This window comes from Panthera leo, chromosome C1 (assembly GCF_018350215.1).
Source record: "Panthera leo isolate Ple1 chromosome C1, P.leo_Ple1_pat1.1, whole genome shotgun sequence".
In the NCBI taxonomy this organism is placed as follows: domain Eukaryota; kingdom Metazoa; phylum Chordata; class Mammalia; order Carnivora; family Felidae; genus Panthera; species Panthera leo.
Window position 1 is genome coordinate 191,981,929 of NC_056686.1, and position 19,943 is coordinate 192,001,871.

At 46.6% G+C, this 19,943-nt stretch overlaps 1 protein-coding gene and 1 long non-coding RNA gene across 9 annotated transcripts in view; one reads left to right on the forward strand and one right to left on the reverse strand.

Moving 5' to 3' along the window:
* The window catches only part of METTL21A (methyltransferase 21A, HSPA lysine), a 60,187-nt gene extending 51,108 nt beyond the window's left edge, over positions 1 to 9,079 (reverse strand). For 3 of the 8 annotated variants that reach the window (XM_042949928.1, XM_042949925.1, XM_042949920.1), the window contains exons 1-3: positions 7,719 to 7,866; positions 6,805 to 6,984; positions 5,024 to 5,135 (exon numbers count right to left, since the gene is read on the reverse strand). In XM_042949928.1, the coding sequence (XP_042805862.1) occupies positions 5,024 to 5,135; positions 6,805 to 6,951 (259 nt within the window). In that variant the 5' untranslated portion in view covers positions 6,952 to 6,984; positions 7,719 to 7,866. The other 5 variants (XM_042949923.1, XM_042949922.1, XM_042949924.1 and 2 more) reach the window with 5 other exon arrangements.
* On the forward strand, positions 8,068 to 19,726 carry LOC122226555. Its single transcript, XR_006205668.1, has 2 exons — positions 8,068 to 8,241; positions 19,595 to 19,726. It is a non-coding gene; the product is annotated as an uncharacterized LOC122226555 (long non-coding RNA).
* Positions 19,727 to 19,943: the final 217 nt, after the last annotated feature.

A 19,943-nucleotide genomic window follows, 5' to 3' on the forward strand; every position in this document is an offset into this window, starting at 1 on the left:
TTCATGAGGACTAATGGGCAGGGACCCGGCACCACACACCCCGTGGCCTCTCACTTGGTAATGGACAAAGAACATGTAAACGCTTACCATCACTTCCCATTTGCACTTCTGTGAGCAACACCTTGGAACATTTGAACACGTGCTATGTACTAGAGACACAGAGACGAGCAAGAAGATGCTTGGCCTCTAGAAGCTCAGCCTCATGAGGGAGAGACCCAGAAACACAACTGTGATACACTGTGGGGAGTAAAATATGGTAACCTGGAGTGCCAGGAAAGTTTCACAAGGGAGAAATTCTCCGAGAGGGCCAGAGGTCAAAGAAAGGATTTGGAAGGAATGGAAATCTGAGCTTACACTGGAAAGACGTGGCACTAACCAGGGGAAAGGGTGAAGAAAGGGCATCCGAGGCAGAAGGGATGGACCAGAAGCAGCGTGTGCGTCCCTGGAACCGAAAACAGCGTGCGCATCTGCAAAATGAGCCTGACAGTCCGTCAGAATGAGGTGAGAGCCTCAGGGGTGTTCGGCCGTGGGGAGGCAGAGGGGTGTTTAAGTACCGGCCACCCAGCACTTCTGCATCATGGACGGGCCACTTCAGTCTACTGGGAAGTGGCTCTGAGAAGACAAAGCAGAGGCAGAGAGGTCAGGTGGTGGGGACCTGCAGAGCCTCACGGAGGAGACAGATGCTGAGAGCTCCAGCCGGGCGGGGGCAACGCAAAGGGAGAACTGGAATCAAGAAATCCTTAGAAGATGGGTCAGTGGGGCTGGCAGGGCTGGCGGGGGCGGGGGTGGTTATGGGGCGCGGGTGGGCCTGAGTGCGTACTTGGATAGCCACACTAACTCAAGAGAACAAAAGGTCGAGTTTGCAAAGGGTAGAAGAGTTCAAGTTTAAACACACATACTGTTTGAGGCGCTGAGAAACACGCAGGTAGAGATGCCCAGCCTTCAGTGAAACATACAAAGAAGTGGAAAGCTCAGTGGAGATTTACACTACAAGTATAGAAAACTAAAAGACAACTTCTTCCTGAGCATTATATTTTAAGACTCTTCCCCAGACTTGGTTGGGCATCAAATCACCTCAGAAGCCTTTAAAATCCAGATTCCCAGGGGCCTGGGTGGCTCAGTCAGTTAAGCGTTTAAGGGTCTGACTTCAGCTCAGGTCACGATCTCATGGTTTGTGGGTTCAAGCCCCACATCGAGCTCTGTGCTGACAGCTCGGAGCTTGGTGCCTGCTTCACATTCTGTCTCCCTCTCTCTGTCCCTCCCTTGCTTGTGCTCTCTCAAAAATAAACACCAAAAAGAAAAAAAAATTTTTTTAATTAAAAAAAAAAAACAAAAACCCACATTCCCTGACCCCACCCCAACTTACAGAACCCTATCTTTAAAATGGGATGATTTTTTTCTAAGAATACTTTCCACACAGTATAAAGAGATTTTCAAACTAAGGACGAGGGTGTGAGTCAGAACAGCATTCCAATTCTAACTCCACAATCCAGGAGTGTTGTGACCTTGTGCAAGTTACCTAACCTCTGTTAAGCCTTCATTTCCCGAGGGGAAGAGAGCTCCAAGTAGACCTCCCCACCAGGCAGGGGGGCGCAGTGAGAAGGACAGACTGAATAGACAGAATGTGGGAACTGCCCAGTAATTAAAAGCTGTTTTTTTCTTTTAATAGGAAAATCTCATCACCCATTATTCAAGTTCTGCATAGAACTTATCGGGTTTTTTTCCCTGGCTTTTTAATAGAATCTGTCTTTTCCTTCCTCCCCATCAGAATTAGAATGGAAGCTTCCTGAGAAGACCGGAAGCCTCAGCACCTAAACCCAAGCCTGGCATATGGTGGGTGTTCCCTGAATTTGGGAATAAATGATTCGGGTTACGAAAAATGAAAATACTTTTTTAAAAAGGAGAACAATCAACCTCTGACACGTTCAAAATCACCACCTATTCTAGTTCTCGCTGCCTCCATTCTAAAGAGAGTAACTTTTTCTTACCCTCAGGTCTCACCCTCAAAAGCAATGCCTTATACTTTGTAGTCACAACAACGGGTGTGCAAATCACACAGGAGTGCAGAGAGATGCGCACGACAGAACATGAAATGAGACACACATATGTGTACGTACATACATATGTGCATACACACACATACACACACCTCTATAACCACGATTACAACTGTGATTAAATATACAAGTGGAGGGGCGCCTGGGGGGCTCAGTGGGTGGAGCGTCCGACTTCAGCTCAGGTCAGGATCTCACAGCTCGTGAGTTCAAGCCCCGCGTTGGACTCTGTGCTGACAGCTTAGAGCCTGGATCCTGCTTCAGATCTGTGTCCCCCTCTCTCTCTGCCCCTAACCCACTCGCATTCTGTCTCTGTCTCTCTCAAAAGTAAATAAACATTAAAAAAAAAATTTTTTTTTTAAATACAAGTGGAAGCAAAAGAATGGAAGGAAATAAACCAATATGCTAACAGTATTTATGTTGCAGAGTCATGAATAACTAGAATGTTTTAGGCTTTTTCCCCCTTTATTCTGCTTCTAGGGCTATTTTTGAAAAGAGTTACATCACTTTTGAGAGAGAAACATTACTTTTCATGATTTTCTAGTTTGCCCAACTCTTATTCCAGAACTATTTGAGTATCTACCACATGGCAAGTGGGGTCTGGCTGGGGCCAAGGACACACAGGATGAGACACAGTCCCAAGCCTCAGGAGCTTCAGCCTGCCAGGAGAGACAGACACAAGAAACACGGGCTTGTAAGAAAGGCTGGAACAACGTGGCAAGTATACCAAGGGCTGTGGGGAGAAGAAATAAGGCAGCAATGAATTCTGCTCCGCGGCAGGAAAGGATTGAAGCTAGGCCAGGAAGCGCACCTCCCCCCAGTCACGAGAGAACACCGTGCTGTTCTGTCCCAGCCCACTCCCAAAGCCGATCGTCTTGTGGGGCGACAACTACCTAGTCCCCCACTCTGTGCTAGTCTTTAAAGAACCTCATCATCCTGTTTCACCCAACCTCACAGATCCGCATTTCTAGATCACAAACAGATATACTCAGAGGAGCAATTAACATTTATTGAGCATTTACTTTGCGCTAGTCAAGGAGCTGATTTCTGTGCATGATCTCATTGGATCCTCAATGTGGCAGGAACTGATTATTATCCCCATTTTATAGGGAAATCGAAGTGGAGAGATTAAGCAACTTGCCCAAGGTCACACAGCTAGTAAGAGTTAGAAAAGGTGTCAAAACCAAGTATAACTCTAAACCTATGCACTTTGCCAACTAGCAAGTCTCTGCACCAGCCGACGCAGCTCTGCATGAAGACCCGCTTGTCCAGAGGAAACAGAAGAAACCTCATTTCCCTTCCAGTTAACTCCTCCCACATCAGCAAACTTAGTGTCAAGGAAAGACAGTAAGTGTCTGATGCACCTGGTTTGAGTCCTCAGGTCTCCACTGACCAGGACTCCACAAAGTGACTTAACCTCCCAGAACCCCAGTTTCACCGGCAAAATGAAAAATTTTTAAATGTGGGGCGCCTGGGTGGATCAGTCAGTTTAAGCATCGGACTCTGGATTTCAGCTCAGGTCATGATCTCGCGGTTGTGAGATGGAACCGAGTTGGGCTCCTCGATGGGCATGGAACCTGCTTGAAATTCTCTCTCTCTCTCTCTCTCTCTCTCTCTCTCTCTCTGCCCCTCCCATGCTCATACGCACACTTGCTCTCTTTCTGTAAAAATAACATAACATAATAAAATAAATAATAAAATAAAATAAAGTAAAACAAAATAAAAAAATGAAACCTAACACCCACGGGAATGTCGTAAGGCTAACTTGAGAACAAAAGGCAGTGTACGAGCGAGGGCCTCATCAGTACCTGAAGGTGCCGTGGTGTTGGATGGAGACCTAGATCCATTTACACACCGTTAACTACCAGGCTGCCCATGTTCCCCACCACATTTTGGAAGGCTAGATCTAAACACAGAAAAGAATACTAAAAAAAGAAATAAGGTACCGGAAAGAGGACACAATAAAGGAGGGGCTTAAGTGGGTCCTCGAGCACCTGTCCACAATGGAGTGGAATTCTAGCTCCTCACCACCAAAGTGTGGTCTGAGTACCAACAGCGTCTGCATCATCATCCCCTGGGAGCTTGTTAGATATGCAGGTTCTCAGGCCTGACCCCAACCTACAGAAGCAGAAGCTGCATTTTGACAAGAGCACTGGGTGACGATATTGAAGTGATGAATGTTATATATTGTATCTTAGAGGCTGGTCTACCCACTGGGTGGCTTGAACGGCTTGAGCCAGAAGCTGAAGAAAGGAGTCAACAATAAATAACAAAATAAAAACAAAGCTTAAAAATACTGTAGGCCTAAATTAGTATCTGTGTACCAAACAAACAAAAAAAAATGACAAACCTCGATACCAATTCAGAACCGTATACCGCGAAGAGAATTTTTAAATGTAAGATGTCAGTACAAACTACAGCAGGGCCGGCCCTTCTCAGAAGAGACGAACCAGCAAAGTTTCCTCAGCAATGAATGAGACTATCTGTTCTACCTGCCTCGCAGGGTTAAATCCAACAGAGTACAAGAAGGCCCCTAAAGTGTAAAAAACTATGTACATGAACACGACAATTTTCTTTGAACTGAAAACTGCCTTCTGATCATACTGTTGGCATAAAACTGAAAGGGGCAGGGACCTAATTCAGACAACCCAACTGTCTCCTGAATTGCAATTCTAAATGCCCAAATAAACGTGTGTTTGCTTAAACAAAACAAAAACAAACAAACAAAAAACCAAAGGGGGCAAAGCAGTCTTTCATGGGAAGTATAAATAACAGGATGAGAGAAAGAGCAAGAGAGAGAGAAGAAACGAGGCTTACTGGAGTTAAAGACACCAGCAGGTGACTCCTAAGTACAGGGGACAGAACATCCAGTAAGGGAAAAACCGGTCTGGGTCTGTGTCACGGAAGCAGCAAACACACCTGTCAACGAGCTCCACTCGCAAAGGAGGGAGCCAGCATACGGCACTCACCCAGCAGGGCAGCCACTATGCCCACCAGCCCGGTGCCGGCCCCCAGCTCCACCGCGCGGCGGCCCCTCAGCTCCACAGCTCCCATCTCCAGATACGCGGAGAGAACGACGGCCTGAGTCAAAACACAGCGTTGCGTGTCAACGAGTGCCGAGGACCCCAAGGGTTTCAGGCGGGCTTTACACTGGCAGGAAGACATCACACCCTCTCTCCCACTGCAAGGTTGCAGTCCCAGTTTAACAACACACACAGAAACTCGGCTGCTGCTGGGAGATGACCCTAGAGCTAGAGCGGACGCAGCCTAGGCCCCACCGAGGTCCCTCCTGGGGACAGCAGGGGTCGATGACGCTGCCCACACAACATAGGGTGCTGCTCAATCTGGGAAGTTTCATTTCTTACTGTGTCACTTAAAGTTTACAAAACGACCCCGGTGGAGCTTACATGAACAGTCTCTGTGATTTTGCTTAAAGGAATGTCCAGTTCCTAACCCAAGTTCAAGGCAGCTAGGCCACGATGTCACCCAAAGGAAGAGGCAGAGTGGCTCCCGCCCAGGGCTCCTGGAGCTGGGTGCTCCTGCATCACTGGGGGCCCTCACCACATATTATCAGGTATGGGAAAGGAAGTTTTGGACACCTGATGCATGAGTTAGCATTTGCATACAATTCTATAAAAGCATTGTAGGAGCGCCTGGGTGGCTCAGTCGGTTAAGCACCCAACTTTGGCTCAGGTCATGATCTCATGGTTCAGTTCACGGGTTCAAGCCCCGCATTCGGCTCTGTGCTGTCAGCACAGATCCTGTCTCCCTCTCTCTCTCTCTAAAATAAACATTTTTTTTTAAAAGCATTGTATGTTGTTAACATGATTTTTAAATAGAATTTGTCTTTCACAGCCACATACTAGTAGCATAAGTAACAATTCCTCTTCTTGGTGAGCATTCAAAAGGCTCACCCATTCCTCACTATTATGTGCCCTATTAGTCGTTCTGGGAATACTTTCCATGTAATCACCTTGGACTAGATTCCTAGAAGAGGCTACAATACATTGAGATGTTTACACCTGAATGTTTCTCTAGCATCCCTGACGCAATGTTAAGACCACAAAATTACATCTATCATTTATCCGACATTAAATGAGTTCCCACTGCGAGCTGCTTGAGGGCAAGTCACTGTCACAAAAGCTGACAGAACAGTGCTGTGAGAGGAAGCAGTAAAACAAAGCAACTAATAGTATAATTTTGTGACCATTACAACTACGGAAAACTTCAGGAAAACATGTGATCTTCACTTTGGGCTCTCCCACTTTTTACAGTATTCTTTGTGCAATATTTTCAAAATGAAACTTAAGTGAAAAATTAACTTAATGAGAGTCCAAAGCAGTTAGGGGATTCCTGCCTTCCTTCCAGCTCTCCCTCCCTCTTTCCTGTTGGGTATATTACTGGCAAGTAATTTACTTTCCCTCAGCTTTCCTTTATTCACCCTCAAAATGCAATCTTTTGGGGTTGGGGGAGGGAGCAGGGAAGTAAGAGATTCCAATGGGTATAAGTATTTTTGGAGGGGCTGGGGGATGAAAATGTTTTTAAAACAGAGCATGGTGATGGTTACACCTCTCAGTGAATTTACTTTTTTAAAAAATCACAGAATTGTATAAACAGGTGAAATGTATGGTATATAAATTATATCTCAATAAATCTGTTATTTAAAAAAAAAAAAAAAAGAAAAAAAAGGAAGAAGAAGAAAGCCAGTCTTAAAATCAATTGTGGTCAGAGGCCCCAGGGTCTTACTTACCGCGTCCCAAACCACCGCGGCGACTCCCAGCTGTCTCCAGTCCTGCCGGATCCGGATCGTGTGGTTCGCAAAGGAGAAGGTGGCAAGAGGTTTGTGGAATTTCTGCAAGCCCATTACCGCTGTCTCCTCGTAGGGCACCAGGGCCATGTCACCTGCATCCAGCTCTCTGCTCCCTCAAAGCTGTTGGGCAAAAGAATCTCGCGTGACGCTAGGGCCAGAAATACTCATTCTCTTTTAAATCGCTCCAAATGTTTTTTTAAAGGTCGTTTTACATGTTCAAAAGAAGAAACACAGGTGGGGGGAACCTTTGTCTAATTCCTTTTGCATGGCTCTTCCCCTTCTGGGGAGAGAAATTTAGTCCTGAATCCATGCTAAAAGGTGTCTTTGGGCACAAGAACCCAAGACCGTGCAACTCCTGCAGGATGCCCTACGCACTCTGCTGTCACCACTGGCTGAATTCCGAACCCAGCCGCGTTAGAAGCGGAGCGGAGCGGCGCTGACCGCCCAGGGCCGCGGAGAACGCGGCTCTTTCTAAACTGGCCAGGCCCACGCAGACTGCAGCTACCGCCCGCTGCGGCCGGCAGGGTAGTTCCTGCTGTTTTGCTTAGGTGTTCCCTCCACCCCCTCTAAATTCAGTGCGTTCACTAGTCACCGCCGAGGACCCGAACCAGCACTTGGACTGGGTGTTAACGGTTTGATTATCCGGCTTTTTGACACCAGCTGGATATACACGGTCGACGCAGCTCCAGCTCGCCGAGACTGGAAGTGAAACACACTGGCGGATTCCGAGTCGCCGGCGGGGAGAGCGAGAGCCCGGGTCCGGGGTGGACTCGGGCGTCCGCGGCTCGGAGGCCTGCCCCGAGTCCCCCGAACCCGCCCCCCCGGCCCCCTCCTAAGGGCCGACAGGTACGCACTCGCTTCCGGCGGGCCCCAGGGCTCCGGGAACCGGTGGAAGTGGGGGTCGGGCAGCCGGTCCACTGGGCCCTTCGGGACCCCCAGCCACGTGGGACGGGCTCTACACCGGGAGTGCAACGACACAGCCCAGCCCGAGGCGGGCCTCGCCCCTACTTACCGCTGCGGATCCGGCCCCGCGTGGCGCGCATTGTTTGCCCCGCCCCGAGCGCGGCTGCCGCAACCACCCGCCTTAAAGGGCCCGGACCCGAGAGACCGCCGGGCGCCTGCAGCGCGGCAGGCGGCGGGGGTGGGCGGCGCGCGCCGGAAGACACGCGTTTCCGGTCCCACCTCCCCCAGACAGGTGTTTCCCGAGCGCTGGGGTGTGCGGCGTTGCAGGTGTGCTGGCCGCGCCGTGGAGGAGGACGCTGGGGGAGAGGGCATCAGGCCTCCCTCCGGTGGGTCCCCAAAGTATTCAGACCACCAAATCGGTTTCCCGGCCGCCGAGGGCAGCGTGGGCGAAGGCAGCAAGGTGTGGAGCCGCGGGTAGGTGCGCGGAGAAGGCGTGGGGTGCTCTGGCGGCCGGTGACAGGGAGACCACCAACCTGGCGCTAAGGTCTTGCGCTGGTTCCACCTTCCTGTGAGCTCGTTCTCACCCCTGCGCAGGCGCGCGCGCACTGTGTGTGTATATGTGCGTGTGTGTATTTGCGTGGTTTGGTTTTGGTTTTTTTCTAGTTTGTGTGCTCTCCTGTTTTTCCTGTTAAAGGTGGCCAGTTAGCAGGTGTAGGAGAAAGTTTGCTCCGAAGCATACGTGGTCACCCATTTGTCCTCGCGTCACCAAAGTGAGGACCGAATTGGCGTCATCACCGCTTGGTGGCAACAGAGTAGGAAAAGTGACAAAGCCCTTGTCAACTAGAGCGCGAACTCAGAGTCCGCACGCGGCGCCTGGGCCTCCATAGTAAAACGGGCTCCGGGGACGCAGGGAAGCCGGGGGGCGCGCGATTGGCCCCACACCCGGTCCCGGGCGTTGCTGCAGTCCCAAGGCTCTAGTCTCCCTCCTTCCAGTGCCCACGTTGGTGCACCTGCCGATACGACACCTGTGTTTGACGTGAAAGCCACTGACCTAGGCTGCTGGCCCTTGGAAAGCGCGGCTGGAGTGAGCACCCAAGCGTGCGACCGCGCGGGGTGTCCTCTTCTCGGGAAAGGTTTCCTTTCCTTCCAGTACTCTGACCTCCAGCCCCGTCCCCCACCCACCGCCGCTCGGTCACGGCGATTCTCAGCCCCGGCTGCACGTTAGAATGTAGGAGAGCGCTTTTCACTTCCCCCCGCCTGGACTCTGCCAAGGGAAAGTCTCAGTGTGAGGAGACCCGAGCACTGGTACTTTTAAGAGCTTCCTGGTAATTCCGCTTGAGACCTGCTCTAAGAGCCTCAGGCCAACCCTAAACCATCCCCTCGCCTCACCTCGCCCCTCCCCTCCTGCAGGGGGCGTGCCGGCCTCTGTAGGCATTTCTTTAACCTTCCAGCAGAAGGCTGGGGCTGCAAAGCGGACTTCAGTGAACTTCCAAGATCAGCAGTGAAGGTCTTTTACCAACTTTTTTTTTTCTTTGCTCAGTTTATTTTTATTTAAAAATTTTTTCTGTAAGAGAATTTATTTTTGAAGCAGTCTTAAGTTCACAACAAAATTGGAAAGAAGGTGCAGATTTCCCATTCACTCCCAGCCCCAGCACATGCAGAGCCTCCCCCCATTATCAATATCCCCTAGCAAAGTGGGACATTTTTACAATTCATTAACCTCCATTGACACATCACTATCACCCAAAGTCCATAGTTTATCTTAGGGTTCGTTCTTGGTATTGAGCATTTTATGAGTTTGGACAAATCTATGATGGCATATATCCACCATTATAGCATCATGTAGAGAAGTGTCACTTCCCTAAAAAAACCCGTGCTCCATCCATTTATCTCCCTCCCTCCTCCATAACCCCTGATCTTTTTACTCAACTCCCATGGGTCCATACAAAAGAGTGCAATTACTGGATCTTATGGTAAAGGAATGTTGAGTTTTATAAGAAGCCACCAGACTTCCCAACTGGTCGTACCATTTTGCATTCCCACTGGCAACGAATGACGACAGTTCCTGGAGTTCCTGTTGCCCCACATCCTTGTCAGCATTCAGGCGTTGTCAGTGTTGTGAATTTTAGCCATTCTGGTGGGTGTGTTGTAGTTGTCGTAATTTGCAATCCCCTAATGACCTACGGTTGTGGAGCATCTTTTCATATGCTTATTTGCCACTGTGTATCTTCTTTAATGAAGTGTCTGCTAAGTCTTTGACCCACTTTTTTCTTTATCCTATCTTATTTATTTTCCAGCTTTTTTGAGATATCATTGACATATTTAAGTTGAAGGTACACAGGGTGATGATTTGATACATGTATATACTGCAAAATGATGACTACAGTAAGGTTAGTTAACACATCCACCATCTCACATAGTTATAATTTTGTGCACGTGTGTGGTGAGAGCATTTAAGATTTATGGTCTTAGCAACTATCCAGTACATGTTAACTGTAATCACCATGCTGAATATTAGATGCCTAGAATTTATTCATCCTATAACTTTGTACCCTCTGAACAGCATCTCCTCGTTTCCCCCACCCCCAGCTCCTGGCAACCATCATTCCACTCTGTTTCTATGAGTTTGGCTTTTTTAAAAATAGATACCACATATAAGTCATATTATAGAGTGTTAGTCTAGCTTCCATCACTTAGCATAGGGCCCTCAAGACCCAACCGTGTTGTTGCCAATAGCAGGATTTCCTTCTTTTTTATGGATGAATAATATTCTAATACATATGATATATATTATATGATATATATGTCACACCATACACCACATTTTCTTTATTCATTCGTCTGTCAACAGAACTAGGTTTCCATGTCTCTGACATTGTAAATGATGCTGCAATAAGTAATATTTGCAATGCTGTAAATAATGAGGGTGCAGGTATCTTTTCAAGATAGCGATTTTGTTTCCTTCAGATATAAACCCAGAAGCGGGATTACCGGATCACAGGTAGCTCTGTGTTTAACTTTTTGAGGAGCTTTCCACACTGTTCATATTGTTTTCCGTAGTGGTTGTACCAAATTATATTCCCACCAACAGTGCACTAAGGTTCCCTTTTCTCCACATCCTCTCCAACACTTGTTATCACTTGCCTTTTTGGTAGTTGCCACTCTAACAGATGTGTGGTGATATCTCAGAATGCTTTTGATTTGCATTTCCCTGATGAGTAGTGATGCCGAGCATCTTTTCATGTACCTGTTGTTTGGCCCTTTTTTTTTTTAATTTTTTAATGTTTATTCATCTTTTTGAGGGGGGGAGGGGCAGAGAGAGAGAGGGAGAAACAGAATCTGAAGCAGGCTCCAGGCTCTGAGCTGTTAGCACAGAGCCCAATGTGGGGCTGAACCCATGAACCGTGAGATCGTGACCAGAGCTGAAGTCAGATGCTTAACTGCCTGAGCCACCCAGGCGCCCTCCATTTTTAATCTGATTATTTGCTTATTGTTGAGTTTTAAGAGTTCTTTGTATATTTTGGATAACAATCTTCTATCAGATATGTCTTTTGCAAATATTTTCTCCAAGTCTGTGGCTGGTCTTTTAATTCTCTTGACAGTGTCTTTTGCAGAGCAGAAATTTTTGTTATAATAAAGTCCACCTTACCAATTCTTACTTTCATGGATATTGCCTTTGGCATTGCATCTAAAAAGGCATCACCAAACCCAAGGTTATCTGCATTTTCTGCTGTGTTATCTTGTAGTTTTATTGCTTTGCATTTTAATTTAGGTTTGTGGTCCATTTTCAGTTAATTTTTATGCAGGGTGCAAGGTCTGTGTCTAGACTCATGTTTTTGCATGTGGATGTCCAGTTGTTCCAGCACCATCTGTTGAAAAGACTGTCTTTTCTTCATTGTATTGTCTTTTCCAAGATCTTTGTCCAAGATCAGTTGATTATATTTATGTAGGTCTGTTTGTGGGCTCTCTATTCCACTAATCTGTTGGTCTGTTCTTTCACCAGTTGTCTTGATTATTGCAGCTTATAGTAAGTCTGAAGTCAGGGAGGCAGTCCTCCAACTGCCTTCTCCTTCAATATTATTTTTTCTTGTCTGGGCTTCTCTCCCTCTCCTTTTCCCTCTCCTGGGGTCTCCTTTCTCTCTTACCTCCTCTACGTCTCTATGCTGCTACTGCCTCTCAGCTTTCCTCTCTTCTCATTTTCTTCTTCTCTCTCTTTGTCCCTTTCCTGTGGGGAACCAGGATGGGGCACAAGAAAGATGGTGAAAATGTAAATTCTGCCTCTAGTACTTTAATTGGGGTGACAAGTAACTCCTAAAGCTCCCTAGACCCCAGGCTCCTCGTGCATAAAGCCTGGCCCCTCCTTCCTTCCTTCTCCCTCCTCTCTGCTGTTGATTCTCAAATCACACCAAAGGCTTTACAAAACAAAACCTTCACAACCTCTCCAGCACTCCACTCACATAGGATGTTTCTCTGATTGTATTTACTTACAGTTTATCTAGAAGCTGTCCTTCACTCTTTCTCAGTACAGCGAATAGCAGAAGCTGACAGAACACAGGTGTGAAAGAGATGGAAATTTCAAGCATTAGGTAGAAGTTTTGAGTGGGTGGCGTAGTTTAGCTTTCCAGTAAAGTAGATCTTGTTTTGGAGCTCTGCCTAGCTCATAATGACTCCTGGGCCCCCAGTGGCAGCATCAACTAAGACTACAGACCACCTTTATCCATCCGGGATTCTAAGACCTGAAGACAGTTCTCCTGACAGTCTTGCTGGGGATATGCAAAAAATAGATTCACTTTCTCCATGATCCAAATTTCAAAGTGCAGTTCAACCATAAGGTAACAATCTGTAAATGATTGTGCTTTTTCCTAACAGCAAGGGGAACTGGGCTTCTTTTCTGGGTCCCCTCCTGGACCCAGACAACTGAAAAGGGAACGTGTTTGGGCGTCTCCTCCAGCCCAGTGGGTTCCCTATGCACCTTTAGACTGTTGGCCTCTTCATGCCCACGCACCCCCTTGTAGGAGACAAAACTTTGGATGGGATAAAATGTAAGCAACTACACCCAGAGGCCTAGGGTTGATAGCTTTTTATTTTTATCCCCATGATCAAATTGCCTTTTCTCGACCACCTCCCCAGAGAATAATGATGGAAGGGTGCTTATTGTATTGTCCCTTCTGTTTTTTGGAACTAGTCCATGTACTAGGTCATAGCAGAAGCAGCCACCTTGGTACAACATGATATCACCCTGGGCCAGCAGGCTGGGGACGTAGTTCTCTCCACAGAGCGAGAAATCAGAATGGCTATTGGACATCTGTTATTGTGATCAGCCCAGCATCCATGTCCCATTTGGCTGGTAGCAGATCCCTTCTGCTAGTGGTCAAGAGCCCGGCCTTTGTGGCCTGGGAGTCTAGGTCAAACCCCAGCTCTTGCAGCTTACAACTCTGAGGCCTTGACTAAGACGCATTCATAAGTGCCTCAATTTCCCCACCTATAAAAGGGGATAAAGTGCCGATTCAATTAGTAAACAGACATGATGCTGAGTTTAAAACAATTTAACTTATCTAAAGTACCATACCCAACAGTCAACTTCATGTAGCATTTGCTCTTAATATGTTTGGGGTAGGGCTGACCTTGGCCCTGGCTCCAGGCCTAGGCAATGAGCATTTCCTTCCACCTGCCTGTGGGTGGTCCAAAGGCAGGCATGTGACCAAAGCTGGGCTTACCTACAGCGGTTCCTGAGACCTGCTGGGACTCTCCAAAAAGTAGAGTGTTGGCAAAGGATATAAAGTCTGGAGGTCCTGTTGGTCACCTGGTCCCAAGAGGGCTGAGCCAGCAGAGGAGGGGGGGACTGCCTCTTACAGTGCCCTGTGACCACCAGGATCCAGCTGGCTGGGAATTTTCAGTTATTTGAGCTGTTCAATTCCCTAATTAGCTTAAGCCAGGTTGAACTGCTTTCTTTTGTCCCCTGCAGAAGCAAAACAATCCTGATGCATTCAGTCTGGGCTGGACCCTTGAACAAAGGAGATGTAAAGTCCATCAGCATGGTGTGCGTGGAGTGTGTATGGGGTTGTAGAGAACAGCTGGGGGCTCTCCTGTCCACAGCCTTTCCTGGCTGCACCTGGGTTCCCAGGGCCCATGGGCCACAAGTGTAACCTGAAGATACATTCCCTTCTCTTGCTTAAGCTGGCTTGAGTGCCTGATGCACACAAGAGTCATGATGAGTAGTATGTTTTCTGTTGTTTGTTTTTAGAAAGTGCAAAGTAGACCGAATGTAAACATTCTATAAGATCCCGGTGTATAATTTAGCCATATCTAGCTTACTGTCGTACTTGCCAAACAACAGACAACGATCCTAGCAGATGAACATGTGTTTGAAAGACAAAAGTCTCCTCTCCACACTCACTGTCAACAGATGACCAGAGTTAGCACAGACTTTGATAAATGTTGGTGGAATGGAAGCATGATCTCCGGAGACATCTTTCTGTCCATTCTAGGAGGAAGAGGTGGCCCCTCCCTATACCAAAAGTGCCACCTCCACCGCAGTGCAGTGCAAGAGTTGGGAGGTTGGGAGGCACCTGGGTGGCTCCAACTTCGGCTTAGGTCATGATCTCACTATTGGTGAGTTCGAGCCCCTGTCCGGTTCTGTGTTGACAGCTCAGAGCCTGGAGCCTGCTTTGGATTCTGTGTCTCCCTCTCTCTCTGCCCTCCCCTGCTTGCATGCACACTCTCTCTCCTCTCTCTCTCAAAAATTAATTAAAAACAAACAAAACACACACACACACACACACACACACACACACACACACACACACACACACTGGAGTACTGTGGCGGACTCCCCAGCCAGCACCCCGCCACCCCATGGGTCAGTGCCCTGTCTTGCTGGATGACCCTGCCACCTCTCCTTCTAGAAGCCCACTGCCATCACTCGGCCCGCACATGATCTTTATAGCTATGCATTTTAGCGGCTCTCCATTACCTACAAGTTCACTGCATCAAAATTCAAAGACCTCATTTGTTTTCCTTTATACTCTGCCTTGTTCCAGAAAATATTTAAGGCAGTATCTCTCTCTCTCTCTCTCTTTTTTTTAATATTCTCCATGATCTCACTATAAAACTAGACCTTCAAAATAGTTTTAGAACTCAAACCAAATTATTAGCTCAGTTTGGTCCTGTCATCTGTTGGTTTGAAGGGGATCTCTCCAGGGGGCATCTACTCTGTGCTGGGCACAGGACTGCAGTTGAGACCTCAGTCTTAGGGTCTTAGGTTCAGCTGGGCCTCCAGCCCATGAAGTCAGTGTATTAGTTGCCGAGAGCTGCCATAATAAGGGACCACTAACTGGGTAACTTACAAAACACAGCCTCCCAGTTCTGGAGGCTGAGTCTGAAATCAAGGTGTAGGCCACCCATAGCCCCTCCAAAGGCTCTCTGGGAAGAATCATCCTTGCCTCTTCCAGCTTCTTGTGGCCCGTGGCCTTCCTTGCCTCGTGGCAGCGTACCCCAGGCCTCTGCCTCCATCTTCGTGTGGCCGTCTTCGCCCTGGGGCTCTGTCTCCAACTCTCCCAGTCTTTATAAGGACACCAGTCATTGGATTTAGGGCTCACCCTAAAGACCTCATCTTTAAGTAAATCTGCAAAGACCCCATTTCCAAATAAGGTCACATTCACAGGTCCTGGGTGTTAAGGCTTCAGCATATCTTTTGAGAGGACACTATTCAACCCATAACAGCCAAAGCAGCAAGAACAAATGAGGACAAAAATTCAACGAAAAATGTTTTTTTAACTCTGGATTTGACTAAAACTCACCATTTTGTAGTGGAAACTGGAATAGGATAGTGGTTAAGAATGTGGGTTATTGGATCATAGTGTCTGAGTTGAAATCCTGCAAAGATCTGTTTCCTTCCTTTTGTGAAAGTAGAATAATAGTAATGCCCACATCATTGGACTGTTTGGAGGAGGGGTGGTCAGTGAGCTAAAACATCAATCACCACATACAATACCTGCATGTAATCTTTTTAAAAAAGTTTTTTTAATGTTTATTCATTTTTGAGAGAGAGTGTGAGTGGGGGAGGGGCAGAGAGAGAGGGAGACACAGAATCTGAAGCAGGCTCCAGGCTCCGAGCTGTCAGCACAGAGCCCAACACAGGGCTCAAACCCACAAACTGTGAGATCATGACCTGAGCCAAAGTCAGATGCTTAGCCGACTGAGCCACGCAGGCACCCCTGCATATAGTAATCTCTTAATAAGACCATCTATTATTAACTCAGCAGTATTTGACTATTCTGGTTTACTCTTTTCCGTTTCTCATTTAGAATCTTAAAATTTCCAAAAACAAGAACACTTTAAATAAATCCACTCTGTTAACAGCCTTAAATCAAAACATTATTGTGCGCTTAGGCAGGTCTTATCTGTCATTTTGTAAATGGGCTACTCTGTGTTCCCCTTCTGTTAAAGCAACAGGGATTATAAATATCAAGTTCTTTTGACATTGGATTCTATTACAGTGAATGATCTGCTCACATGGGTAACCCTCTATGTGAAGGTAAAATGGACTATAAATATCAAGCCATTGTGGCATTGTATAGCCACTGCAGTGAACAGGAAGAGAGTGGCCACTTGATTTATTTAAACTGAAATTTGCCATAATGATAGCAGCATGAGACAACACCAAGCCATCACCCAAGTTCAAGAGCTGTCTACACAGTATGCAGTTAAAATGAATTTTGTTACCGTGAAATTTCACCTGTGATGATTTTTTTCACTAATGTGGGCCAAGACAAATTGGTTAGACTACTAATCTCCTAAAAGTATAAGCCTTCAGGGACTGAATGTTGTGAAAGCAAATTGGACACATTTTTCTACTATTCTTGAGAAAGCATGGAGTTGAGAAAAGGAACAGAAAGTTGAAGAAATTTCTTTAAATTTATTGTTAATGTTCCTGTCCGTATTTTTTAGAATGCTTGATTCTAATCCAAGCTACTATGATGAAGGTTTTGGGTTAATCTGTTATTTAACGTAATATAGATTAGTATTATAGTTGTACTATAACCTCATTTTAAAGATAAAGAAATTGAGGGGCGCCTGGGTAATACAGTCAGTTGAGTGTCCAACTCTTGATTTTGGCTCAGGTCATGATCCCAGGGTCGTGGGATGGAGTCCGCATTGGGCTCCTCACTGAGCAGGAAGCCTGTTTGAGATTCTCTCCCTGTCTCCCTATGCCCTTCCCTGATGTGTGCACACTCTGTCTCTAAAATAAAAAAGTAAAAAATTTTTTAAAAGAGTAGAAAGATAAATTGAGACATAGACATTTTCAAAAGATTTTTTTTTTAACATTTATTTATTTTTGAGAGACAGAGAAAGAGCGTGAGCCAGGGAGAGGCAGAGAGAGAAGGAGACACAGATCTGAAGCAGGCTTCAGGCTCCCAGCTGTCAGCACAGAGCCTGATGCGGGCTTCGAACCCACAAACTGCGAGATTATGACCTCAGCCAAAGTCAGATGCTTAACTGACTGAGCCACCCAGGTGCCCCTCAAAAGATATTTTTTAATCTGAGACTCTTAATTGCTATACACTAGAGTTTAAAGTGTTATCAGAAAACACATTGCCTTTAACTTCTAACCCAGTAGCACTTCTCAAACATTTTGGTCTCGAGATCCTTTATGCTCTTTAAAATTATTAAGGACCCCAAAGAACTTTTCTTTGTATGGGTTCTATCTACTAATATTTATCATATTAGAAATTTTAAGTTTTAAGAAATTAAAACTTAACGCAGTGGGGCTCCTGGGTGGCTCAGTCAGTTAGGCGTCCAACTTCAGTTCGGGTCATGATCTCACGGTTCGTGGGTTTGAGCCCCGTGTCGGGTTCTGTGCTGACAGCTCAGAGCCTGGAACCTGCTTCAGCTTCTGTGTCTCCCTCGCTCTCTGCCTCTCTCTCTCTCTCTCTCTCTCAAAAATAAGTAACCATTACAAAAAATTAAAAAAAAAACCCAACACAGTAAATTATATTGTTAATTCATTTTAAGGTAACAATTTGACTTCTGTTACACATTAGCATCACAGCAATGACATCATCGTGTGTAGAGCACTTCTGGAAGACTCCATAGTATACTCTTGAGAGAATGAGCAAAATACCAAACATCTTAGCATTATTATGAAAATAGTCTTGATCTTGTGGATTCTCTAGAAAGGTCTCAGGATTCCCCAGGAGCTGAAGGCCAGACTTTGAGAACCATTCATCTAAACCATTCCTACATCTGCATAGCAAAACTGTGTTTTTTGTCCAAACTACTGCTTTTAAGGAATAAATAACAAGAATACTTGTAAAACTCTGAGCTTCTAACACTGAATATATATATATATATATTAGATATGTTATCAATTTTCCTGTTCTCTTTAACATGGAAGCAACATAGGCAACACAAGAGTTTGTGTCTGAGGGGACTCTGGAAGCTGGTGTCCTGGGTTCTAACCCCAGGTCTGCCACTTAGCTGCATGGCCTTGAGGGGTCATGTAGCATCTCAACCTCAGTATCCTGTCTATAAAATGAACAGGCTATTCCCATTGACCTCAGAGGCTTGCTGTGAGGATTAATTGAAGTAATCTCTGTAAGGGAAGGGCTTTCCCAGCCCCCTCCCAGGTAACTTGGGGCTGTGTAGCTGGGCTGTGGCCACTAGGATGAGGGCCATGTCACGTCCCTCACCCCAGAGCCCTCTCTTGCCCATTTCACACCCTCAAAGGCGAACAAACTGGAGGAGCTGGATTTCTGAGTCCCTGGATTGTGACGTGAGCAAGAAATAAACCTTTGTTGTGGTAAACCACTGAAATTTTGGAGTTTACTCACCATTGCAATGTTTGTTGCCTGGCCTCTCTTCACTAATACACAAGGACCGGCCATGTGAGTGGAAGGAGAGGACTCTAAGGGGGTGACATTTCAATGGAAGTTTAAAAGATTAGTTGGGGTGCCTGGGTGGCTCAGTCAGTTAAGTGTCCGACTTCAGCTCAGGTCATGATCTTGTGGTCCGTGAGTTTGAGCCCCACGTCGGGCTCTGTGCTGACAGCTCAGAGCCTGGAGCCTGTTTCAGATTCTGTGTCTCCCTCTCTCTCTCCTCCTCCTCCACTCATGCTCTGTCTCTCTCTTCCCAAAAATAAATAAATGTTAAAATAAATAAATAAATAAATAAATAAATAAATAAATAAAATAAAATAAAATAAAATAAAATAAAAGATTAGAAGCTTCAGAGAGTAGATTTGAAGGAAAAGGCTCCCTAAAGGTGGGGGCAGGGAGGCATTCCCAGCCACAGAATAGAAAATGCAAAAGCCTCCCTCACCCCCGCACCCTGACCCCCATCCCCGGCCAAGGGGAGAAACTTTCCAGAGACCAGCCTCAATCAAGGGGGACATGGCATGAGACCACTGTAAACACTAAGTCCCACTGAAACCTTTGTGGTCCCCAAACCCCACTAACGGCTCGCAGCAGGTGGGAGAAACGTCTCTGCATCATCTACCCAGCCCCTCTGTGGGAGCCACAGAGCCCTGCGTGACACCGCGGGGTGAGACTGGCTGCCCTGGATGACACTCATCTACACTCAAACAGTGACAGTCTCAAGCACATGCACGAAGCCTAAGGAATAAAGATCGGGTTGGTGTCAGTAAAAGATAAGCGTATATAGTCCTGGCATTACCACATTCACCACCGTCCTTCTCAAGTTCTGTAGCTTCTCAGTGTCCAAGTTTTCATAGGGCCTCACTGCCGCAGAGCAGAGGGGAGCCACCCAGCATTGTGCTCTGAGGGAATGTGCAACATAATAGCAACGTGTGGGTTTTTCATTCTTCCAGGGAAGGAACACCTGTTCACAGCCTTTTGGCCCGTGAGCCCCATGTTCTCCTTCTTCAGCACAATGGAGGCAGCAACTTGGGGAGAGGTTTTCAGTGTTGCCTCCCGGTGGGTTTCGAAAACACAGCTATGGTATTGAAAGAACTGCTGAGTAAATATCTGTTGAATGAATGAGCGAACGAATGAATGTTACGATTCAGAACCAGAACCATCATACCACATTACTGCCTACCTTACTTCAAAGGTGTTTAGTTCAGATTCCACTTATTAGACACTTCTGAGTCAACGGTGCCTAAGAGTTCGTAACAGCTTTCATCTTTTACACGTGTTTTAACAGCCTGGGGTTCAGCA